At 38.9% G+C, this 24,327-nt stretch overlaps 2 protein-coding genes across 3 annotated transcripts; both read right to left on the bottom strand.

The window, feature by feature from the left end:
• Positions 1-142: 142 nt before the first annotated feature.
• fap (fibroblast activation protein, alpha) lies at positions 143-9,404 on the bottom strand. Its single transcript, XM_026144728.1, has 26 exons — positions 9,062-9,404; positions 8,782-8,866; positions 8,475-8,564; positions 8,269-8,363; positions 8,063-8,137; positions 7,859-7,911; positions 7,655-7,727; positions 7,376-7,499; positions 7,148-7,302; positions 6,906-7,003; positions 6,671-6,800; positions 6,547-6,585; positions 6,362-6,460; positions 6,191-6,261; positions 6,040-6,093; positions 5,823-5,947; positions 5,613-5,657; positions 4,344-4,442; positions 3,970-4,039; positions 3,693-3,887; positions 3,463-3,517; positions 3,272-3,371; positions 1,215-1,273; positions 1,060-1,132; positions 809-882; positions 143-612 (listed from the first exon to the last, which is right to left on the bottom strand). Exons 1-26 carry the CDS (start codon positions 9,062-9,064, stop codon positions 511-513), a joined length of 2,241 nt encoding a protein of 746 aa, XP_026000513.1. The 5' UTR covers positions 9,065-9,404; the 3' UTR covers positions 143-510.
• Positions 9,405-9,842: 438 nt separating this feature from the next.
• Positions 9,843-22,570, bottom strand: ifih1 (interferon induced with helicase C domain 1). Of its 2 annotated transcripts, XM_026144726.1 has the most exons (17): positions 21,998-22,570; positions 21,510-21,666; positions 19,487-19,618; positions 19,194-19,244; positions 17,953-18,003; positions 16,117-16,337; positions 15,423-15,633; positions 14,369-14,586; positions 13,836-13,937; positions 13,590-13,713; positions 13,276-13,491; positions 11,839-12,095; positions 11,605-11,754; positions 11,326-11,487; positions 11,048-11,241; positions 10,850-10,943; positions 9,843-10,455 (listed from the first exon to the last, which is right to left on the bottom strand). In XM_026144726.1, exons 1-17 carry the CDS (start codon positions 22,430-22,432, stop codon positions 10,252-10,254), a joined length of 2,979 nt encoding a protein of 992 aa, XP_026000511.1. In that variant the 5' UTR covers positions 22,433-22,570; the 3' UTR covers positions 9,843-10,251. The 2 variants fall into 2 exon arrangements, with proteins under 2 accessions (XP_026000511.1, XP_026000512.1); XM_026144727.1 differs by lacking the exon at positions 17,953-18,003.
• Between the last annotated feature and the right edge of the window lie 1,757 nt (positions 22,571-24,327).

Here is a 24,327-nt window from a genome sequence, read left to right as displayed (position 1 = left end):
CAAAGCACACATTAATGTTATATATTGTTAGTACTGGGTGTTTTTATTTTAATCTTAATTTGCATGTTTGAACAGTAAGGAGATCAGTAATAATCTTTTGGCCTATTAAAAGAACCATTTGTAAAGAAAAGCAATGAATCAATTAAATGTTGAAAAAAGTTTATTTGAATATTCTTATAACACAAATGACTCCACTTTGCAACAAATCAGTGCAATGCATTGCAGTTAATGTATGCTATGATAATCACACATACACACGCACGCACACACATACATAAAATTTTTTAAACTATAAATGCATGATAGGACTTGTATCTTTGCATATCACATATTTTGCAAAAATTCCACACAACATACGGATGCTCATTTAAATGAGCAATCTAACATTTGTTGCATTAGTTCAACCTGGCTTTCAGAATATTACAATTAAAAAAAGCACATTAAAAATGCATTAGACAAAGAAACTGTGGTAACAACTGTTGCCTACAAATGCTGTTACATCCTTCACATCTATTTGGGACTAAGGAGGCATTTCTGCAGGAAGTGACTCATGTGCCTGTATATATGATGATAGGCTGATCCACTGAGACTATGGTCCTTGTCGGTGTACCACTGAAAGCAATACCAGAATATGATTAGTGCATAGACTATAAGTCAATTCCAGATAACATCGTGCACATCTTAAATCACACTTATTTTAGATTTAATTTTGCTTATAATAGACCACGTTTTTTTTCCATTTGAAATCTTCATTACATCAACAACATCATTCCTAATATTAGCCTCACTTCCCTAAGCTAATATTTACCATCACCTCGAAGTCCACTTGCGCATCCACCAGAGCTTTGGAGATTTGTGCAGCCTGCTGGAAATGGACATTGTCTACGGGAAAGACAGAGCTTTTACTACGTGACTGAAAGCTCAAGTTTCTATCAAGGCAAACAGAGTCTATTTGTGCATGGCTTACTGTGTTACCTGGAACGCCTCTGAGAAAACGGGCTACCACATGTTCAGGTCTTATCAGAAATAGAAATGACTGAAAGAAATAACAGAACGTACCATCCGCTGTGCCATGGACCAAGAGATATTGAACATTTTTGAAGTTCTTTGCTCTGGAGGTCACTGTGGAGTTCTAGAAAATAAAAGAATTACAACAGTCTCAAGGCAGAAATGTGCCTTTACTTCACCACACAGCTAATCTGAATGATATTTACTTTGTACGAGTCGGAATTCTCAGTTGGCTTGCCCATGTAGCGTTCAGTGTAAACTGCATCTGTGGAAGAAAACTCAGTTAACACCGCAAAAGTGGATACAATGGAAACACAAAAATAAATCATGCGTATTTAACATAGGGAAGGAAAAGTTTAGATTGAATGATTACAAGCTATAGGAAATCTTAAAGATGAACTCCATCAACTTTCAAGGCTGAACGTGTCAAAATTACTAGTGTAGAGTTACAAAGAGGTGTAATCACCATCCTAGTTTTTATCTCTACTTGAGGCCAGAAGCTCAGGGTTCAATAACAGCAATAAGGAGGCACTGTGAGTAATGTAGGTTAACCACAGTTAGGTTTTGGCAGGAAAAACAACACATCTCTCTTATTCTGCTGAATGTACACTGAAATCAATTCAAATGCTGTTACTTTTTTCTGGGCTTTTACTGACTTTATATATTTTCACGCCAAATATTTCTTAAGATGATATTTCAGTCTTTAGGTGGGTCAGCTGAATAATCAGAATGATTGCTTTGCATACTGCATCATCTGGTGCATGATGGAGGATGTTGAGAAAGCACTATTCTACAAACATTTTCATCATGACTTCACTAAAGTCGTAATGAAAACAAGATTTAGAATATTCAAGACTTTTGAGTAGCTTTGCAGTGAAAAAAAAGGCAGTGACTCACTGCCCAAGCCAGCAATTTTGGATACAGCATCAATATGCCCTTTCCTGCCTTCCCTGTACACATAAGGCAGGTTCTTATATTCAGCACGAAAATATTAATCACACTGAAGTTGTGGAGAAAAGTAATGGATTAAACATGTCACTAACACTGTTACAATACAGCTTATGTAAAGTGAAGGCCATACAAGAAAATAAGCAGCCTGTAAAATTACACTGAGCAGCTACTTTGATAGTTAAATGTGTTCAACTGCTCATCAACACAGACGCATCACTTGCGTTCAACCCAACCACATGCATTTAGGCATACAGACATTGTTAAGATGACATGCTGATATTGATGGTAAATGAAAGTGACTTCGAACATGGCATGGTTGTTGATACCATACAGTCTTGTCTGAGTGTTTCAGAAACTGTTGATCTGCTGGGATTTTCCCATAAAGCCACCTCTAGGGTTTATAGAGCACTGTCTAAAAAAGAAAATATCCAGTGAGCAGCAGTTTTTAGGGTAAAAAATGCCTTGTTGATGAAAGAGATCTGATGAGAATCTGCTTTAAAATAGCCACTTGTTACAACAAACATATACAGAAGAGCATTGAATTTACAACAAATCAAATCTTGAAGAAGACGGGCTACAGTGGCAGAAGACCACACTGGTTACAAGTTTTGTCAGCTGAGAACAAGAAACTGAGGCTATAATTCACAAAGGCTCAACAAAAGTGGGCAACAGAAGAAAATGCTGCTTGGTCCGGTGTGAGTCATGATTAGTAGTTTGACATTCAGATGGTAGGGTCAGAATTTGACGCAGCATAGTTGGATCCTTCATTGTATCAACAGCTCAGGCAGTAGTGTAATGTGGTGGTAGTGTAATGTGGTGGAAATATTTTCTTGGCATACTTTGGGCCTCTTAGTACCAACTGGGCATCATTTAAATTCCACTGCCTGCCTGAGTATGGTCGGTGACCATGTTCACAGTGTGCCCATCTTCTGATGGCTGCATCCAGCAGGATAAAGCATTATTTCAGCAGTTGTTAGCAATAGTTCTTTAAAAACTTAACTGAGTTCACTCAGATGCACTCCACAGTCACCAGATCTCAATCCAATAGAGCACCTTTGAGATGTGGTGGCACAGGAGATGCCAACAAATTGCATTATGGATGCCAACAATTTTGCAGCAGCTGTGTGAAGCTGTCCTATCAATATGGACCAAAATCTCTGAGGAATGTTTTCAGCACCTTGTTGAATCTTTGCCACAAAAAAGTGAGGCAGTTTTGAAAGCAAAAGGGAATCCAAGCTACTCTGGCAAGGTGTACCTAATGAAGTGGTGGGTGAGTATGTATATGATAGGCTATGTATGCATGTTCACCCACCATAATAGTCCCACTTGGCTACTGGGGCTACTGCAATTCCACACTTAAAGAGTCCAGTTCCAGCACCCAAGGCCATTGAGGAAACATAACCACCATATGACTGAAGATCAGAACAGATTGCATTAGTAAGAACATGTAAAGTGATTATAAAGATAAAGAAAGAGGAAAAAGCAGGATAAAATACAGCTTACCCAGCCCCATATTGCTATTCTGCCTTCATCAATAAATCCCATGTCAATGAATTTCCTGTAACAGGGAGATCAGTTATTATCTGGGGCAAAACACATTTGTTAAACCAGACTACACCAGGAATGTATCTAGATGAAGACTTTTGTATGTATGTAAAAGATTACATTTCTTCAAACAACAGCTAAAGAACAACACTCATCACAGAGGTGATTGAACGTTTAGACAGACCTACCTCACAGCAGCTATTTGATCTTCCACTTCAAATGTCCCTAGGCGTCTATAGATTGAGTGCATTATTTCATCCCCTTGGTAACCACTTCCCCTTCCATCAAAGCTGGCAATGATGATCTCATGTGAACTGGAGAGGTACGTGCCCCAGTTCAGCTTGAAGCGATAGTTCACACTCTGACTGCACGGACCACCATAACTACACAAGGAGAGCAAGACTGTAAATTTACTTCTGTAAACGTTAGTGGTGTCACATGCAATTTGGAATATTGCTCACTCACACATCAATAAGAAGAGGATATTTTTTAGAATTCTTGAAATTGGGTGGTAACATCATTTGATACCAAAGATCTGTTGGCAAAAACACAGGAAAGAAGATGGAAAACGATGTTTCACATACTAGGACGTCATTACAAAACATCTGGTCAGCACATATAATGGCTGATATACTTACTGACTTACAATCATTAAACAGGCAATACAACCTTAGTTGTAATTCACCATTGTTTATGCTGAAAATGTTGCTGTTACTAAGAACCATCGTGTGTGCTCATGTGAAAAAGAGCACATTAGACATACATTCAAACACAAAGCAGAGGATTTCCATATGTCTTCAACAGTTTCTGAGATGGATTTTTCAACATGCATTTCTCACCAAATCCTCCAATCTTTAAGGTGCCATGTTTCATTGTTGGCATTTGGAATTCAGACAAACTCTTTTTCAGGTCCTTATTGTCTTGAAGAATGGCAAGCTCTGAAAACAAATAAATAAAGTAGCTGCAATGTTGTGTCCATAAAACAAACATAAAGGTGCATACTTCAAAGTGTTCATCATTGAGGAACCTTAACTTCTCTGAAACATTTTGATTTGCTGTTTATTCTTTTTTCTGGGAGCTTCGTGAATTACCTTCCTTATTTTGCACTTGAGGTGACGCGTTTAGACCACTCTGCGTCTAACTTAATGTAGCAAATGCGTTACAAAATATTCAAAACTCATTCTTCATCAGAGCATTTATGGTGCAATGATTACCACATTCTCTGTACATGCAACAGCTTCCCAAAACTGAGATGAGACACAAACCCACCCTCAGAGTTTCGAAAGCTAGTGTACTCTGTCAGTCTGCCCCAGGGCAGCTGTGGCTACAACTGTAGCTTGCCTCCACCAGTGTGTGTGTGTGAATGGGTGGATGACTGGGTGTGTAAAGCGCTTTGGGGTCTCTAGGCGGGACTAGTAAAAGCGCTATACAAATACAGGCCATTTACCATTTACCATTTACCCCCAGTTCTGGTCCCAAGCCTCGATAAATGGGAGGATTATGTCAGGAAGGGAATCTGGTGTAAAATCTGTGTCTAATCAAATATGTGGATCCATCTACTGCCATGAATCCTTGGGAAGTAAAAGAGCAGCCAAAAGTACTTGAACTTGGGCCACTATATTCGATCTACTGGCTGTATGAAACCAAAACAGCACCTAGTGCTGGTTTACAGATTTATTGCAGCCTAAAGTTAATGTGAAGTTACATATATGCTTTCAGTGGTACAACGTATCAAATCAAAGGACTTTAAAAATGAGCTTTTCGGCTTTCAGCTATCAGCTTTTTCAGTACCAAATTAACTACGTTTTATAGAACATTTTCAAATGCAGATAAAAACACAGAGATCTTAAATACTTAAAAACTTTCTGGACTATTAAAGCCTCGCTTTTACCTTGAGATCTGATCCCATATCAACTCCATTGGAAGCACAAAATATGAATGGCTTGTATGGACAGAAGGAATAACTACAGCAAGAAAATTCTGCTGGAATATTTACTGGGTTCTTCTTATTTGACCACCTTCAAAAACAGTAGCTTTATCCTTTAATAGTATACCATGTGAGTGCAATGAGTCATTTAACAATGTGTTTGGGTTATATGAATCTGCACCTGAGCCCTTGCTGTCCATGAGTGTGTACAGGGGGAATCCAGGTCCTGGTTCAAGAAAAACAAAACAAAACAGGATACACACAAATAGAAGTGGATTACACATCAAATCGTCTGCATGCCTTCAGCAAGGATTAGTGTTCACAGATGTTCACTACCCCAAATCGGTGAGTTATTGCTTACAGTAAGAGAAAATGTGAATGGGTAACTGACCGTAGCAGTCCATTCGGTAGTAAGAGGCGTCAAAGCTGAAGTAACCTGAGTTGTACTGGCACCTGTCCTTACGCAGGTTGCAGGTGAGACACTGGGGGGCAGAGGGGCTGCTTCCAATCATAACCCTGATGAAAAAAAACAGCACGTCACCTATATAATTATCTACATATAGATTTTAACTGGTAAAAAAAGAGGACAGATGAGAATAATTCCTTACTTGTAGAGGTTTCTCTGTACAGGTATTCCTCCATGCTCATTACTCACAAAATATCTGTAGAAAGGAATTTCACACACCAGGTCTTTATATTCTTACTTACATTTTTAAGATTTATACAGTTTCCCCATAAACGTATGGATTCATCACTCACATGGCATCTTTGGTTAATTTGCTTATGTAGATAACTTCCCACTTCCCAGAGGTAACAGGGGTTGCTTTGCCCTTAATTAAAGAGCTTCCTTTAGTAACTCACTAAAATCTAAACACATGATTGATATGACTGTGCAACACATTCTGCATAAAGAAAACTGGTAACACTTACATCTTTCACATAATGAATGTGTTTGTAGCCATTAGTGTCACTCATCACTTTGTAGAAACTAAGCTTATCTTCAGCAAAGAAAAGAGGCAAGGGCACGTACTAAGGAAAAAACAAAGTAATACGTTATAGTGATACATCAAAGTAAGGTTTTAAAGAACTATATCAGTAATCTTTTGGAAACTTACATGGCCCACCCATCCAGTCTTGCTTGTTTGCTCGAATTTCTATAGATAGTAAAGACATCAGTTGCAGTTAATTAGCAGAGCATGGCCATCAAGACGATTTCCTCAGCAGAGAAGTCACAGCTACCTGTTTTTCTGTCCAGCGACTTCCATCAAAATCATAGATCTGTACAACCACATAATTCTGTCTTCTTGTGAGCCACTGCACTGCAACGCGTATATCTGTAACCCAGGTCACCGAGCACAAGATGTGATCACTGAGTAAACGCGACAGAAGGAGAAAAGGTTTTCACATAAGACAGACCATGAAGGCATCGCATTTTCCGGTAAATGATTACACATGTGCTAAATAATATACAGACCCAGAAGAAACAGAAGCGGGCGCAAACACCTGTGTGCGGTGGGATGGGTTTGTGGTATCGACAACAAAAAGTTTCACCTTAGTAAGGGGTGATCCAGCCTATACAAATACAAATATAATATTTGTGATAAATAATTATATATAACAAGAGATCTGACAATTTTTGACAATTTAAAATGATAAATTGATATTGATGGTTATATTTTGCTCATAATTCCATGTTTGAAAGTTATAGAATCCCACCTTTGGGTATGGAATGGCCACTGTCTGAGGATATTGCTCAGATCCATACCAAGAGAACTCCACTTTGTGAACTTCTGTATTATTAAACTCTGCATATGCCAAGAACTTTCCGGTTGAGGACCACCATACTGCCCCATTCGATGCAAACACCTCCTCTGAAATTATTGGAGAAAAATATTAACCCATACAGATGCACACTTTTGAAAAAGAAATAATAATGTCACTAACCCTCATACACCCAGTCAGGGACACCGTTAAGGATCTCATTCTTTTTCCCGTTGTGTGTCAGTTGCACAGCTTCATCAGCACTGACATTGGATTTGAAAAAAATGTTGAAGTCTGAAATGTAGGCCTGAAAAAAAAAAGTGGATTTCAACCATAAACATACAGCTACAAATTTATTGCAACAAAAATAAGCCACAAGTATTATAAATAAATATTTATTCAGATAAACCGAATTGCAACTTATTATTCACTGGAGACAAAAAGTACATGGTGAGCGCTTACATATTTGTTTCCGGTTGGTGCCCAGGTAAAGTACTGCACAACACGTGGAAGATTTGCAGGCGTGACAAAAGTTCTACGATGAAATATGAACACATACAGGCATAATAGTAATGTACCAACTGATGAATAAACATTTTTACAGATGATACATTTGGGGTGGGAACCAAAATTCATTGATAAAACTCACAAAAAACAGCTACTTACGAACTCTCCCTGTCATAGATCGAATATGAGGCATTGAATGAGTGTCTCCATTTCTGTAGGATTTTAACGACAAACACTTTCATTTGCAGGTTTTTCATTAGCAGAATTATAGAAATAATAATAATAAATAGAAAAAAAAATAATGCTTTAAAAAAAAATACAAATAAAGATAGAAACGTAACTAGGTGAAATTTAACACCTCACCTTTGTGTAGTTGCTTTCAAAGGCGATGTATTTATAATCACCTGACAGCAAATAATCTGTGGCTTCAACTTGGGCCTGAAATAAAAATGACTGCATGAACTTATGGATGTGTTGCAGAATTCATATACTAATATACATAGTAGGCTATTTAACATGCGTGACAGTATATATTAGGAAAATATTTGGTCTAAGTACAAATAAATTACAAAGGTTGAATTGCTCAAATACAGCGACTCCTCCTTTGTTTCAGCATTGTGGAGAAAGACATTCCCGTCTCTTGCTTTATGCAAATACTCCTTATCTGCAGGAACAAGGATAATAGATAAGCTTCCAAGAAGTTTGTATCAAAGGTGGAGATTAATGCTACCAAAATCAGAAGGTATAGCAGAGGTTAAGTGACTGACAGTGATACCTGATATCCAATACAAATTGTAGGCTCTCCATCTAAAGGTGTCATTAAAGTAGTCATCAAGAGAAAAAGGCCTTTTGTTACCACCAGATTCTGAAATGATACACATGGGGTGCATTATTTATTTAACTTGCATGTAACGATACCAACACTCCAAAATATGTGACGACCATTTTTTTTGCGCATTTACAACTTCGTTGCTTGAATAAAGCAAACAAACAGAAAGAAGTCTGCTTTGAAGTAGCATCTGTAGCTGCTTTTTGAAAAGAAAGAAAAGAAAAGCGACTCACGGGCCAAGGCTGTAACTTACTGTTGTAAATAACTGCTGGAATGGTTATTAACGTGATGACGACAGCCGCCCCTATCACCCCCCACATCACCTTGTTACTGCAGCCCTGCGAAAGGTGACACAAAAGTGGCAGCCTATAAAAATCCTCTGAAAGCACACAACAAGATGCTGACGCTGCAGGCTCTCCTTTAGTAACTTATTAGTCCCACGGTGAGCTTCACACTGTCACAGTAAGTAGCCATGCTTTTACACAGATTTTCTTTGTTTCCCCCCCAGTACTGATGGTAAATCGATTACTGACCATGGTCCAGATGAAGTCGCCGTGAAGCTCTTGGTTTTTTAAAATATTCCTCAAAGGCAGCTGGCGTGAAGTTTACAGTCACTTCTTGGAACATGCAGCTTAGTTAACATAACCGTACGCTTGCAAAGGTAACTTTAAACTAATGCAGCCGCATGAGAAAACGGAGCTCCGTCCCGCTTTAGTCGAAGGTTTCCTTCTCTCCTCGCTGCATTTCTGAGACCAGTCGACAGAAATGCCTCCTCGAAGTCTGCTGCCCAACTTTGAAAGAGCGCACAAGTTGCTGGTATTAGGAAGTGGCTTTTTCACTATGGGCGTAAAGTATTCACGCAACAAAACAGGACAGCTGGAAAAGCAGGGTTTTTTTGTGTGTCTACATCAATATACTTAACCATGAAGTGTAAAAAAATATTTACGTGGCTTTTCACACAATGAAGTAACTGTATTTTTTTTTTAAATGTTGTTGATTTATTATTTAAATATGAGCATAAAGAGGAAAAATGAGATAAAAATGAGAAGGGCAGTCAGTTTTGTAATACTTTTGGATCAAACAAGCTTCCTGCTTGTGTATCCAGACAATACGATCAAGCAGGTAATATATATGTTTGCGCAAACAAGCTTAAAAGAGGCTTTTAGGAATAGCAGTGCTGTCTCAATCGTAGTGACTCACTAACCTGTGGATTTAATGGAAAATCCACAGCACCTGTTTGTGTGCGTGTGTGACAGGTGGGCTCTGAGGGGCTATCACAGACTCGGTGACTCCCATCTCATGAGACAGCCAGAGTTTGAAAGGGAAAAATATATATATACTTTATTTTCTTGCTTTGCTTTTCCAGTTCATTTAATACCAGTAACAAACCCTTACATAGAAATTAATACACTGTAATCATGCATTATTTCAACAGTAAATCCCATCAAATGCGAACATAATTGAAGAGTAAAACCCTTATTCTGCAATTTTGCACAATTCACAATAATACTTTAACCATTAAAATGATGTAAAACATTCACACTTTTTCTTTACGAACACACTTCAGTCCCATCACCATTCATTTCTCCAGTTAACAAGTAAACATTCAAAGGAAACATAACATTCACTACTCTGCTAAGGTTATTAATCCTGTGTCGGCCATACGGCAACACAATAGAAATCAAGGCTTTCTCAGTCGCTGGTTATTCTACGTGGTTATAATTCACATTGTTTCGTCATCATCCGAGTTATCGGACATGGTCATGTTGATTGCATGTTCAGCGTAGTCGAAGGCAGAAAACTTGATGGGGACTTCATTCCACTTGGTGCATTTGCTAATCTTCTTTCCATTTAAATTCACCACAAAGTTTTTCACATCAAGGCAGGGGCACTCGATCCCCTTGTACATCATCATTGAACCCCATCTCTGTAACAGAATGCAACACAACATACAATGAGTATTTTATTCTCAATGCAGGCCTAACCAAGACTAAATAAAGGCTTGCTTTTATGCCCTTTTGTCCTGTAATCTAAATTTGTGGTGAAACATGATCTCAAATTAAAGGGCTGCAGTCTTATGTCATATGACAGACTCACATTTCTCTTTGAACTAGCTTTATTGCTTATGACCAAGAGTCATAAATGTCCTACTTTTTCTAATTATGCTTAAGCATCATGTTTGTGCATATGCTGAACGACTCCTTGTTAATGCAGCAATGCTGTGTTTAGTTATCTACTAAATTGAACATTCTGAATAAGATTATCTTTTTAAGATTCACAAGAGAATTTCCAAATAATTGAAAAAGCTAAACTGAATCTACCTGTCCGCAGTTTTTACATGCAATGAAGCCGTTGGTCTCATAGTCGAGAAGACGCTCCTGAAGAGTAGTATTTTCTCTCTGAATGTAAAGTTTTCTGTAAAAAGATGCAGTAAAATTGATAATAATCACAGCACAACTACACGAGTGGAATACAGTTCAACACATACAAACGGTTAAGAACTGAATTGTAAACTGTACCTAAATTGTGGCGTCACATTGACTCTGTGCATGTTTTCGATGATCTGGATGTCGTCGCCCGTGCAGATTGGCTCGCTGCAGCTTCGGCAGCTAAACTTTACATTAGATGGGCTCTCGTTCTTTATGTCCTTCTGCTTCTTCTTCGTCATTCTTACTTTCTCTTCCATTATAGCCTGAATCTGAAACTCAGTGATCTGATGAACAAACAAACAAAAAAAGTCTCAAAGCCATGTGGGTTTTCAATTTAACTGAGACTAAAAATTCTGAAGTAAACGTACTCTTTTTTCATAGGCTGCCTGATTTAAGGATTTAATTTTCTGAATGGCTTTGTTCATCATGTTCTTGCGGTATTCATTGACGCACTCCTTTTCAGCCACCCCGGAGTTCTTCACCTCGACCAGCGTGTAACTGCTGTCCTCGGCTCTTCCTCTGCCTTGGGCCTGAGAAAGGCGATTGTGAGTGAAGGGTAGGCAACCACGTTTGTTTTACACAGGCTAATATTCCTTCAATTACTGGGTATACCACATTCAATGCTCATTATTCAACTCATTACTGACCTGAATCATAGCGATCTCGTTTGTCACAAGGCCATATCGAATAACGAAATTGCAGGCTGGTATGTCCAAGCCTTCCTCGGCTACTGTGGTAGCAATCAGCAGGTTGACTTGACCGTTGCCAAATTTTTTCAACACATCCTTTTGCTCTGCCTGATTAAAACAGATTTATAAGAGAAGGTTAAGTGTAAGGCGCAAATAATTGTGCAGGAAAATAGAGAGAAATGTAGCACTCACCGAGGTCATTGGTTTAACAACACTCTGGTCTCCTCCTCCAATGACATATGCTGATTTCACTCCAATGTCAGCAAACTTGGAGTTTTCCTGTATCCACTGATTTAGAGCAATGGCGCTGCGTCGTGTTTTGATGAAAACAATCCCTCTGGCTTCATCCCGAGAGCTGAACTCATGCAGAATTTTAGTTCTTAGTTTTGACAGGCTGTCATTTTCATACTCCGGATTCTTTGCTAGAGTTTCCAGCTCCTTCTTGTTGTCTGTCAGACACAGATTACAAAGAACTGAATTACACTTTTCTATCGCTGACATCAAAGATATGGTGTCTTTTTATGAGTTAAATATGAGGGTTTATACCTCTAGTAAGTACAGTGATAAGCAGCTTAGCTCAGCTAAACAACAGGACCGGAAATGTGGGAAGGGTTCAAATCTACCACAAAATTCACAGGTAGACTATAAATTTGTTTAAGTTGTGCCTGGTAGAAATCTGTAACGCATAGGGCTCAACTGCCAAACCATGAAGGTTCTCAAATTACCCTTTTAGGCTATCTCCACATATTCCAGAAGTAAAATGGCTAATTTTATAGGCAGTAATATAGAAAGTACAAAAATAATTTTGGTCTCTACAGCTTCTTTACCCCTGATGATGAAGGACACATTCATTTTTAGATATTGTTCTTGTTTAAATTGTACAAAGGCTTAAACTTTATTGCATTATTAGGAAATTGGATAACAAAAAGCTGCTATTTCTATGCTAAGAATCACTTTTTAGTTAATCTGAATGCCTTAACTGGAACTCCTGATAATAGTTTATTATTTTGATGAGTCCTGGAACCTTTTTAATGCATGAGACTGGCACAGAAAATGAATAATGGCTCAATGTGTATCAATCATAATAAAAGACTGTTGAAGAGGTTTTGTGTTTTAAATTTTAATATAATTGCAGGCACATATTAACTAATATCTGTGCAGTCTTTGGCTGGATCTTGCTATCCAAGCTTGCATCCATTAGCTGATAACTTATTACTTTACACTGTCGTTCAAATATGATCACATCAGCATCCAAAGTCAAATGACGGCAGCTATGATGCCAAACTCAGTATTTCAAAATGGTAGACTAATGACCATTGGCTGATGTTGCGTGGCCATGTCTGTCTTTTATATACAGCCCAAATAATTTGTCTTTTTTGTTCTGAATGCTGGCAACCACTGCAGACTTCAAAATCCTTTTTGCTTTTCATTTGCATATGTTCACAGGTGGACCTCATTTTCCGTGGACAAGTCTTGTTTAGCTAGATCCCAGTTTCACATCTATTAGCTAATTTAAGCCAAACGATATCTTACCTCACATTTACCAAAAAAAAAAAGATTTTCCAAATCTCAGATTATAAAGTCAACAACTACTTTGAATTTTCAGGCGAATGCTTAGTTTCACAATACCTTTAAACAGATTGAAGAGGAACCTCTCAGTATCTGTGATTTGTATCTTATGCTCCTCCTCCGGGGCAGTTTTTTTCTTCATCTCCTCCTCGTAGTATTTGTTCAGGAAACTGAAGGCATCTTGCATGCGAATCGTGTTGCAGAGATTCAGGCTCTCGCTGTACTGTCGGAGGTGCTCTGCACAAACTCGTACTTTCTGATTTTCATCTTTTGCAGCTAAAATGGATCGAGACAAGTACTTTTAGACACTACACACCATGGGAGGTTGAACAAACGATAACTAGTGAAAGATGAGCGTAAAAATCTGTTTTCACCTTGTCGTTCTTTTTGAACAACCCACTGTTCGTAATTCTGAGAGCCGAGGTCACAGGTGGGGGTCAGCTCGGCATGGTTGTGGATGGCGGTCATAATTTTCTTGATTACATCACCAAAGGGATCCTAAAAAGGATATTTAGTTTCACACACATGTAATCCTGCATTAACATCAGCTGGAGTCCCTCATATGAATTAGAGTCAAAGAAAAGCTTGGCACAAAACCATGCCATGTTAAACAGCCATACCTCCCTCCTATCTTCAACAGAAACAACTATTTTTCTTTGCTCCTTTTTGAATTCCTCTTGGCGCCTTGTCATTATTCTGGAAGCGTCCAAGTTTGCACAGATCTGTGAAAAAAATACAAAGATTTATAGTGTTAAAATTAATCCCACATCTTGATCTCATGATAGAGCGTATTTCTGCTTATTTTCTGCTGCAGTGGAAACTTTATGGCTGCCTTGTGTGCATGGTCAGTGTGGAACAGTGGAAAGAACTTGGCTGAATCAACAAGTTTCTCTATGACTGAAGCAGAAAGAACTGGAGCAGGATTCTGATTAAAAAAAGATGTTGTTCACTGTGACATGTGAGTTACTTGGTATGGACACAAAGAAGCATGACTGATGACTAGTTTTCTTTCCCAGACTGTCAGATATATTAATCAGAAGCCTTAAAGACTATAGCTAACTTTAAATAATGACTAAATGTGCCAAGAATGAGTAGAGTAATATGCATGCAACACTTTTATCCACACAGGTGAAGACAGAGAAACAGTATTTACACGCAGTATGTGCTCCTCTGCTTTTTCCATTTTCGTGGCTCCCCCAACCCCTGGAGAGGCAGTCAGGCCCAGGATCTGAGGGAGGGGCACAGGCTCCTTCTGCTCCTTTACGAGCCTTTTGTTCTTGTGTTTCTGCTTCAGGTATCGCATCATTATGTGGTTGTAGACGCCTCCCTTCTGAGTGTGGTGACACTCATCTATTATAATGAGTGTCAGGTCTATATGTGCAAAAGAGAAACACATAAATGTTGCTTTGTTTCAAAAATAACATGCACGTGTCCCAATTTCTCGCTGCCACATTACTGCCAAGAGACAAAAGTGCTCAAATCTTAAAAGACTGTAATTTTCTCGACCAGCAGAGCTAATTTTATCCCATTTATTTTGCTTGTTACGTAAACAGAGGTGATTTCCCTCACAGATGCCATCTCTCTCCCAAACCTACCCACGCAAACCAGTACTTTTCTAGGAACCTTTGACACAGCAGTTTATGCCACACAATAACATATGTTGGAAAACTGTCTACTTCAAAGAACAAAAAACAAAAAAAACTTTATATAGTTTGGATTTTACAAAAGTGTAAGCAGGGTGAATTCTAATTATTCCCATGTACTAGTTTAAACGATGCAATGCAAAATCCTCCCTGGAGGAAAAAGAGAATGGAGAGTGGCAGCTTGATGTATTTTGGGTGATAGAAGCTCTCATGTGAATTTGATGAGCCACACACTGATGGCTTGAACAGACGTGTGGCCTGGAAACCAGGAGGAAAAAAAAGTACATGCTTTCAGGCGTTTCAACAAACAGCATATGTTCCACTGAGGTGGCTATTCCACCTTGGACTTGTGAGTGCCAACAGGAGTAAGCAGCAGAGTCGGAAGACTTTGACAAGATGCTATCAGGGGAGATGCCGCTCTGTCCTTTGGGTGGCTTTCCATTCCAGAAGCTGTCAGAGTTTGAAGCTTAAGCCTGGATAGATTTTAGTTAAAGAGTGTGTTTTTAAAAAAAAAATACAAGAATAATGTATTAAATTTTGTGAAATTTTGTTGAAATATCATACCACTTAAGTTCACGCCCTCATCCTCTCCACTGTTAGCCCTCTCTAAGTAGTTTTCCAGAATCTGGGCAGTGCAGATGATGATGTCATTTTTCTTCACGATTTCTGTGAAAGAGATTTTGAGCTGGGAGTCTCCGCTGACTCGCTCCACTTTATATTTGTTCTTGAGAAAGGGCAGGAATTCTGCAGAGTAGTGCTGCTCAACAAGAGGAACCTGAGGGCATCAGAGCACATGAAACTTTCATGAAGTCAATGCCACAAAAGTCAAGAGATTTAACTGACAAAATTAGAAAAAGTCTTTACTGTTGTTTTTAGGATCAGAGAGCTCCTGATGATTTAAGTGTTTGTGCCAACATTAGTAAACCAGAACACATAAATATATGCTAGACTGTTTGGTTAAGGCATGGTCTCAAATTAGCTGTGCAGTAATTTAGGAGCTTCTGTTGATTTTGGTTTTTAGAGCAGAGAGAGTAAAGGCACAAATCAAGAATCAAAAACTGTGATGATTTTCTATGTGGTTGCATTGTTTTCAAATGCAACCACATAGTTTTACAGCTGGAAAACCTACAACAGACCACATGAAGTATGTGCTGAAAAATAACAATGTTCAGGAGTGCTTAATGAGAAATGGACAGAAGTAGGTTAGCATAATAGTGCAAACCCAGAAGTATTCTATACCAGACAGACATTGTAGTACCTTGTTCACCAAGACGATCACTTTTCTTGGTTTCCCTTCAGCCTTCCTTCTGTCCAGATGTTCTTTGGTAATATAAACTGCAACTCTGGTTTTACCGCTTCCTGTGGGGAGACATACGATGATGTTTTTCCCCTCCAAGGCAGGTCCAGCGACTTCCATCTGATAATCTCGAAGAGTAATTTCTTTTTCTGGGCTTCTGGCAACTTCTAAGGCACTTCCATCTGCAAAGGAGAGCAGAGGTTCAGAATCACAAAACGTCTGTCTGTGTCAGCAACCCACAATTACAGACATGACCAACAGGAAATGCCTGCTTCTCTTTGTTTTTGTTCCTGGGTAAACAGAGAACATACACGTACACTGTACAGTACATCCATATCATGTAAGATGACCTAACTTTAAAACACTTCCAATAGTTAAACCACAAACAAAGGCACCGAGTAGAGCATGTAAATCATGTTTCAGTGTTACAAGAAAACATTGTGCTCTATAAATGATGTCACTGAGAGGCACTACTTAATGCAAACCATACAACACTAGGACTTAAAAGCAAATGCTTCTCTCTATATAGTGAGTGCTATTTGATATTTCACACCAGTCTACTAATCTAAAGGTGAAAGTGACAATAAAAAGGGATGGGTTGAGGCGGACTAACATCAAGCACTATGTTTTCTTATATATGTTTTTATAATAATCAGATTACTTAGAGAGAGACATTACAAGTCATTGCTATTTGCCTTATTTCCTCTACAAGTACAATAGACTTACTATGATCCACTTAGACTCCAAGTTGCTGGCAGGCTGTTACTTATTTGCTCTGTCTAGGCAGGGGATAATACATGGCTAAGACACCAGGAGCAATATGAATGTACCCCCTACTCTGCTCCCCTTTCCACTCAACTCTAAGTTCTTCTTCCCCCCCAGTGAGAGTTTAAACCCCCCAAATCTTATTTTTTTTTCTCAGTGCAGACAATTTTTAATGACTTGGTATGCCAGAGGTTACGGTGTTGTTTCAAGCAACTTTATGCAAGCAAATGCAAGTCTCTAATGATTAGAAAAAAGAGCTTTAATTATATTAATAAGTAAACAGTGGTCCATGTGGCCTCCTGAACTTCTGAAAGCAGTTCCCATAGAATTATTCAAGAAATAAACATAGAGCTGTTTTCAGATTCATTAGGACTGAGTATGAGCTCTGCTCATTTTAGAAAACATTTAAAAAAACAATTCTGCTAGAGACTCGCCTTGCAGGAACAATCTTTCATGTAAACTACTCTGTTAAACCCATTTACTCGCAGGCTGCAGACATCTTTGGGGCCTTTCTACTACTGAAATAACCTGACTAAACTGCAAAAGAACTAATCTGATTCAACTCTTTTCTTCCTGCTTCGCTATTCAGGGTAGAGTATTCCAAGCAGAAATGTACTTATCCATCATATAAGCCAAACACTACAGAGCCACATGAATGTAACTTTTCCTTTACATCTCCTTATACTCCAGCATATGGTTTTCATTTGAACTGCTAGCTATGCGCTGTCCTCTTTGACCTCTGTGTAGTTCATCATGATGCACACATGGAATTTGTTTATTAGTGCGAAACTGGCAGGACAGAGTTAATGTTCCACTAATGTAACCACATGTTACAACAACATTTTTCCTTTACCGTACTTCATGTTGCCTTTAGGATACTCAGGATACTTTAGGGCAGCTACAGCTGCACTGATCTTAGTTTGGTTATTGTGCATGACCTACTGAGGCAAAATAAAATATTTGTAATTACCAAAAACCCCTTTAAATACTTTAATTGCCTTAACAGGGTGAATAAAAGTGAATCCATCCCACCTGGCTGTGAGGGCTCCGAGTTGCTGGGCAGTTCACTGCTTGCATATAAGTCTGAAAGGACATAAACCAAAGTTTAAAAAAGTTGGTAGTTACAGTGTTAGCTGTAGTTTTAAGTGAGTAGCTACTTTTTTGTGCTGCTCTGTGTTTGCATCAGAGTTAATGATGAAGAGTTAGACTTATTTTGAGTAATTATGAACTAATCATTGCCTTCATACACGCACCGGCCTTTTTGTTAAGTACACCTTGCTAGTACACAGTCGGCCTCCTTTCGTCTTCAGAACTGACATAATTGGATTCAGTAAGATGCTGAAAACATTTCTCTGTGATTTTCCATATTAACATGATGATCATGTGGTTGCTGCAGATTTGTTGGCTGCAAATCCACGATGTGATTGAAATGCCCCACTCCATCACATCCTAAAGGCGCTCTATTGGATTGAGATCTTGTGACTGTGGAAGCCATTTGAGGACGATGAACTCATTGTCACGTTTAAGAAAAAAAAATTGAGATGATTTGAGCTTTGTGACATACCACAGTATCCTGCTGGGAGCAACATGGGTACACTGTGGTCAAGAAGGGGTGGGATGGGATGCAGGCTGTGGCATTTAATCGATGCTCGTTGGTAGTAAGGGGCCCAAAGGGTGTCAAGAAAATATGCCCCAAACCATTATGCCACCAACACCAGCCTAAACCACTGGTACAGGGCAGGCCATGTGTGAGCCTGTGCAAACTGCAGTCTCAGTTTCCTGTTCTTATCTCGCAGGAATGACATCCGCCATGGTCTTCTGCTGCTGTGGCCCATGTGCTCAACAAGGAGTTACAGTGAGGTGCTGTTGCCTCCTATCAGCAGTCTGGCAAACAAGGTATTTTCTCCCAGAAAGCTGCCACTTACTGGATATCTTTTGTCTTTTTCTGGCCATTCTCTGTGAACCCTAGAGATGGTTACATGGGAAATTCCCAGCACATCAGCAGATTCTGAAATAGTCAGAGCTGTCTGCCTGGCAGGACAGAGTTAATGTTCCACTAATGTAACCACATGTTACAACAACATTTTTCCTTTACCGTACTTCATGTTGCCTTTAGGATACTCAGGATACTTTAGGGCAGCTACAGCTGCACTGATCTTAGTTTGGTTATTGTGCATGACCTACTGAAGCAAATAAAATATTTGTAATTACCAAAAACCCCTTTAAATACTTTAATTGCCTTAACAGGGTGAATAAAAGTGAACCCATCCCACCTGGCTGTGAGGGCTCCGAGTTGCTGGGCAGTTCATTGCCTGCATACAAGTCTGAAAGGACATAAACCAAAGTTAAAAAATTGGTAGTTACAGTGTTAGCTGTAGTTTTAAGTAAACTGAATTTTGTTTGTATTCCTTCAACCTTTTACATATTTCCGTATAAGCATTAAAAGTTTAAATTTCTAGTAAAGAAATGTTAGATATATGTTAGATTAACAGTAAGAATGACACGTGTGAGCGCACTTCCTCAGCTCTCCTTAATGCTGACATTAAACAGACATGCTCTGTGTGACCTGTGGATTGATCCATAGGCTGTTCGTTCACGGTGATCTCCATGGATTCAGTGCCATCACAACTTTCAGCTGATGTTGGACTCTCCCTTGTAGCTATAGGTTTGTCTTTCAGTGATGGTTTCTTATCTGATCCTAAAAAATGTAAAAAAGGAACATTTTAGAAATGAGGAGTAACAATTTACCAGGTAACACTTTATAATACAGTACATCAATATTTGCATAAAGACAGATGTTTCACTTTACTTGAGGAGGTAAACAGTAATGGCAAACCAGTCCCTGAGTATTAAGGAATTACCTTACAACTATTAAATCTGACATTTCACTTTACTTAAACCGACAGAGAAATAGAAGGTACTGGTGAAAATACTGAGAAGAAAACAACTGATCAGAAATTAAATATGATGTTTTGTTTTGCTTTGTTAGTAATGGTAAAGTAATTTTGCAGTAAGAAGGAACTACTGAGTAATTACTTAGTGTGATGCATGAGGCAACAGGAAAATAGTAACTAATGGTGAAGTAATTATTAATAAATGAGTAGCTACTATTTTGTTCTGCTCTGTGTTTGCATCAGAGTTAATGATGAAGAGTTAGACTTATTTTGAGTAATTATGAACTAATCATTGCCTTCATACACGCACCGGCCTTTTTGTTAAGTACACCTTGCTAGTACACAGTCGGCCTCCTTTTGTCTTCAGAACTGACATAATTGGATTCAGTAAGATGCTGAAAACATTTCTCTGTGATTTTCCATATTAACATGATGATCATGTGGTTGCTGCAGATTTGTTGGCTGCAAATCCACGATGTGATTGAAATGCCTCACTCCGTCACATCCTAAAGGCGCTCTATTGGATTGAGATCTTGTGACTGTGGAAGCCATTTGAGGACGATGAACTCATTGTCACGTTTAAGAAAAAAAAAGAGATGATCTGAGCTTTGTGACATACCACAGTATCCTGCTGGGAGCAACATGGGTACACTGTGGTCAAGAAGGGGTGGGATGGGATGCAGGCTGTGGCATTTAATCGATGTTTGTTGGTAGTAAGGGGCCCAAAGGGTGTCAAGAAAATATGCCCCAAACCATTATGCCACCAACACCAGCCTAAACCACTGGTACAGGGCAGGCCATGTGTGAGCCTGTGCAAACTGCAGTCTCAGTTTCCTGTTCTTATCTCGCAGGAATGACATCCGCCATGGTCTTCTGCTGCTGTGGCCCATGTGCTCAACAAGGAGTTACAGTGAGGTGCTGTTGCCACCTATCAGCAGTCTGGAAAACAAAGTATTTTCTCCCAGAAAGCTGCCACTTACTGGATATTTCTTTTGTCTTTTTCTGGTCATTCTCTGTGAACCCTAGAGATGGTTACATGGGAAATTCCCAGCAGATCAGCAGACTGTGAAATAGTCAGAGCTGTCTGCCTGGCACTAACAGCTATGACACACTCAAAGCTATTGAGATTACTTTCCTCATTCTGATGCTCGTTTTGAAGCAGGTTATATTAACCATGTCATGAGCTGCTGCCATGTGACTGGCCAACACGATATTTGCATTAATGGGGAGTTAAACAGGTATACCTAATAAAGTGGCCAGTGAGCGTATATACTAATGCCTTCTAGAATGTTTTAAGTTAATGATGATTATCTTTTTCCATAAATATGGTTATTCCAGGATTATTTGAGGTTATTTGGATAACTGTTTAGTAAAATGATAACTTGTTATTTTCCATTGTTACACTAGTCTACACCAAGAACATGGCTTTAAATGTAATAAAGACTATAACTAAAACTCTTAATCATAATTAATCATCCCAATTTTAATTAGTGGGATTGTTGCAAAGCAATGATCACAGTATATTTACTAATGCAGTTGGATTAAAGATACTGAATTCCCTCTGTAGTTGTAATCACTTATGTGCACATGTTTTATACAATCTGTCTATATCTCACCACTGAGACTTCTGTGTCCCAAACTTCCCTGATAGTATTTGGTGTATTGGGTGTGTGTCTTCCAGCATAGTTCAGTTACCTTCGTTGCCAGTCAACTCATTATAGAGCACATGGTGTTCAGTGTCTTTAAGAACTTGAAGAAATGTTGAATACCATCCTGGTGGACATTTGATAATTCTTCTTAAAAGTTCCCTTGCGCCACTCCTGCGTCCCCTGTTGACTATTTCAGCCGTAATCTAGATGACAAGTGTAATGAATAAAGTCAGTTTGCTAAGCAATCAGAGAAAGGCATTGCCACCAAAAGGATGAGCGGCCTACATTTGTCTGCCATCTAGTGGTCAAAGACAGAAAAGACATGTTTTGGGAAACAGTTGGAAGAAAAGGTAAATACTGAAGCTATACTGATACTTTCGAGGTTTTTCACACCAGTGAAATTAGTGTGAATACACACAGTGAACCTTTGACACTTGAATATTTTCTCTCTTACCACCAAAGCTCATGTGCTAAGCAGCATGCAGATAAAGCAGTAGTAGTTTTGAAAGGTTGGTTGCACTATAATGTACTTACTCTGTCGCGCTCATCTTCGGTGAGCAGTCTTTCACTGAAACAGTGTGCACACACTGTTTCTGTAGCCATGTCTGCAAGGCTGGGAATAAGTAGGTGAATAAGTCGGACACAGTTTTCATTCTCTGCCTCAGCTTCGGGAGTTGGGAGATTTAACTGCATGTAGTCAGCTGCGAAGTTACAGCCCCCGTTATTCAGTGCGTCAACGAACGCAGTGAACCATCCGGGAGTATGTGGCTTCTGAACTACTGCGTTAATAAGGTAGTCCGCAGCCGAAATATCACCATCGTTTCTGGCCTTCTGCCTGATCCGTTCCTTTTGCTCGTTTTCGATAAAGTCTATAAGATCCAGGACCCGATCCACCACAATAAGCTCCTTCAGCCTCGGCCTCAAGCAGCCGATCAGGCACTCGCGCATTTCATCCGTTTCAGACTCCATCGGTACTCACTTAACCGATAACAGATCACTAAACTGGCTCCTGCGTTGCCTAAAACTACATTCACAGCAAACGCGCTGATTCACGGTGCCTTTATCGAGGAAAATGGAGCTCTTTCACTTTCGTTTCTCCCAAGCAGTCAACATTTAAAACGGCCACTGGGTGTCACTAACGGACCACAGTAGTTCCAATAGATCAGAAAGTGACCTAAATTGACTTTTTGTAAATCGTTTATCGTACACAGTATTATTGTAACATTATTGTAGTGAACTTTCTGCATTGGCGACCATAGCAACACCTTTCTAGTACTATTGCCTGGTAGGCCAAAATCTGACCTTATATAATTCAAACTTTGAAGCACAGAGACCAGAAAAGAAAGGGAAAACGAATATTTCAAAAGCGAAAACTTCCAAGCAACTCATCTCTACGTCACGAGTTATTTTGGTCCATCCCCGGTTTCTTTTCTCCACCCTGAAAACTCTGTTATTGTTCTTTAATGTAGCGATAGAGCCAGCCAGCCAGTTGTGCCAAAACGTGATCGTCTTGTTTGCCTATACTATGAAATATATGTCGAAACAACTTTTATATAGCATTTATTTATCAATGTAAAACGCTCACTGACGTTAAAAATGCATTTTTAAAGAGAGACAAGGGGGTTACAGAAATTTCAACAAACATAACACAGTTACATTTAAATAATATTTCTATAAAGATATTTTAAGTGGTCAAAACGAGTAGATGGGTTACAATGTAGTATGCAAAAAAGCGCAGAAGTCTCCTAGGCAATATTCTTCAGGAATAGTTTTCCAGGCTTCATGAAGGACATTCACAACAATGATTCTTTGGATATTGGCCGCCTTTGTTCTGTTCTCTCTCAAGATGATCCCACATTGCTTCAATAACGTTGAGGTCCGGGCTCTGAGGAAGCCAATCAATGACTGACAGTGTTCCATTATGGGTTTTTTCTATGCAGGTATGTTATTACTTTACTGGCTGTGTGTTGTGATGTTGAAAAATGAAGCCAACTAGATGTTTTCCAGATGATATTGCCTGGTAGGTCAAAATCTGACCTTACTTTTTTCTGTCTTCAAATTACATTAATTTTATCCTTTTCCTCTTCATAAAGAATAGCTTATTGGCAGCCACCCATCTGATTCATGTCCTGGGTCAGATCTTTGCTTTTTTTCTTATTTACTTTCAAAAACTCACCCATCAAATGCTCATCGTTCATATGCTGTAGATAGTTTTTAGGCCTGGCTTCTTCTTTTATCCTCCACTTGTCAAGTTTCTTAAGATTTTTTTAAGAAGACACCAAACATCATGCAAAGATGTGTCAAGTTTTCAGCTTTTAGCTCTGTGCAAATCACTTTCTTGGTGCAAAAACACTACTTTATGGCAAATTGTCTTATATAACTGTGTGTTATTGTACTTGATTGATTCATAGGTCAGTGTTAAGTGACACACACACACACACACACACACACACACACACACACACACACACACACACACACACACACACACACACACACACACACACACACACACACAAAACAAAACACATTCCTGTGAAAATGGTCCGCTACAAGGACTGAACTGAAAATGAATGAAAAAGCAATCAATGTCCAAACTACTGGTCAAGATTGTTTTTTAAAAAAAAAGGAAAGTCATGGCTCCTAAGAGCAACAATATAAAGAAATGCATTGTACGTTTGGCAGATGCTCATTAAAAACAAACAACTGCAACAAAGTATTTGACATACTGTGAAATAATCACTCACCTTCCTCAAGGACCCACAATCCTCCTGGAACACTTCATAATTCATAGTATATGTTCTACTTTCAGTTATGTACACAGCAACTGTAAACACATATATGGACTGAATAACAGAAAGCCA

The sequence above is a fragment of the Astatotilapia calliptera genome, chromosome 16 (genome assembly GCF_900246225.1).
Source record: "Astatotilapia calliptera chromosome 16, fAstCal1.2, whole genome shotgun sequence".
NCBI classification, from domain to species: Eukaryota; Metazoa; Chordata; class Actinopteri; order Cichliformes; family Cichlidae; genus Astatotilapia; species Astatotilapia calliptera.
This window is presented reverse-complemented; position numbering and strand designations above follow the sequence as displayed.

Bases quoted from the DNA above. Each gene is read 5' to 3' on its own strand.
- fap (XM_026144728.1), bottom strand. The intron at 7,912-8,062 runs GTGAGGTGTTAA...AAAATCCTACAG, and splicing joins TTGAAAGCAACTACACAAAG to AAATGGAGACACTCATTCAA. The intron at 3,888-3,969 runs GTGAGTGAGCAA...CTCCTTGTGTAG, and splicing joins TATCCTCTTCTTATTGATGT to TTATGGTGGTCCGTGCAGTC.
- ifih1 (XM_026144726.1), bottom strand. From the start codon at position 22,432: ATGGAGTCTGAAACGGATGAAATGCGCGAGTGCCTGATCGGCTGCTTG. The intron at 19,619-21,509 runs GTAACTGAACTA...TACATTTTTTAG, and splicing joins TGAGTTGACTGGCAACGAAG to GATCAGATAAGAAACCATCA. The intron at 13,938-14,368 runs GTAAATACTGTT...TTTTTTTCACAG, and splicing joins CAGAGGAGCACATACTGCGT to ATCTGTGCAAACTTGGACGC.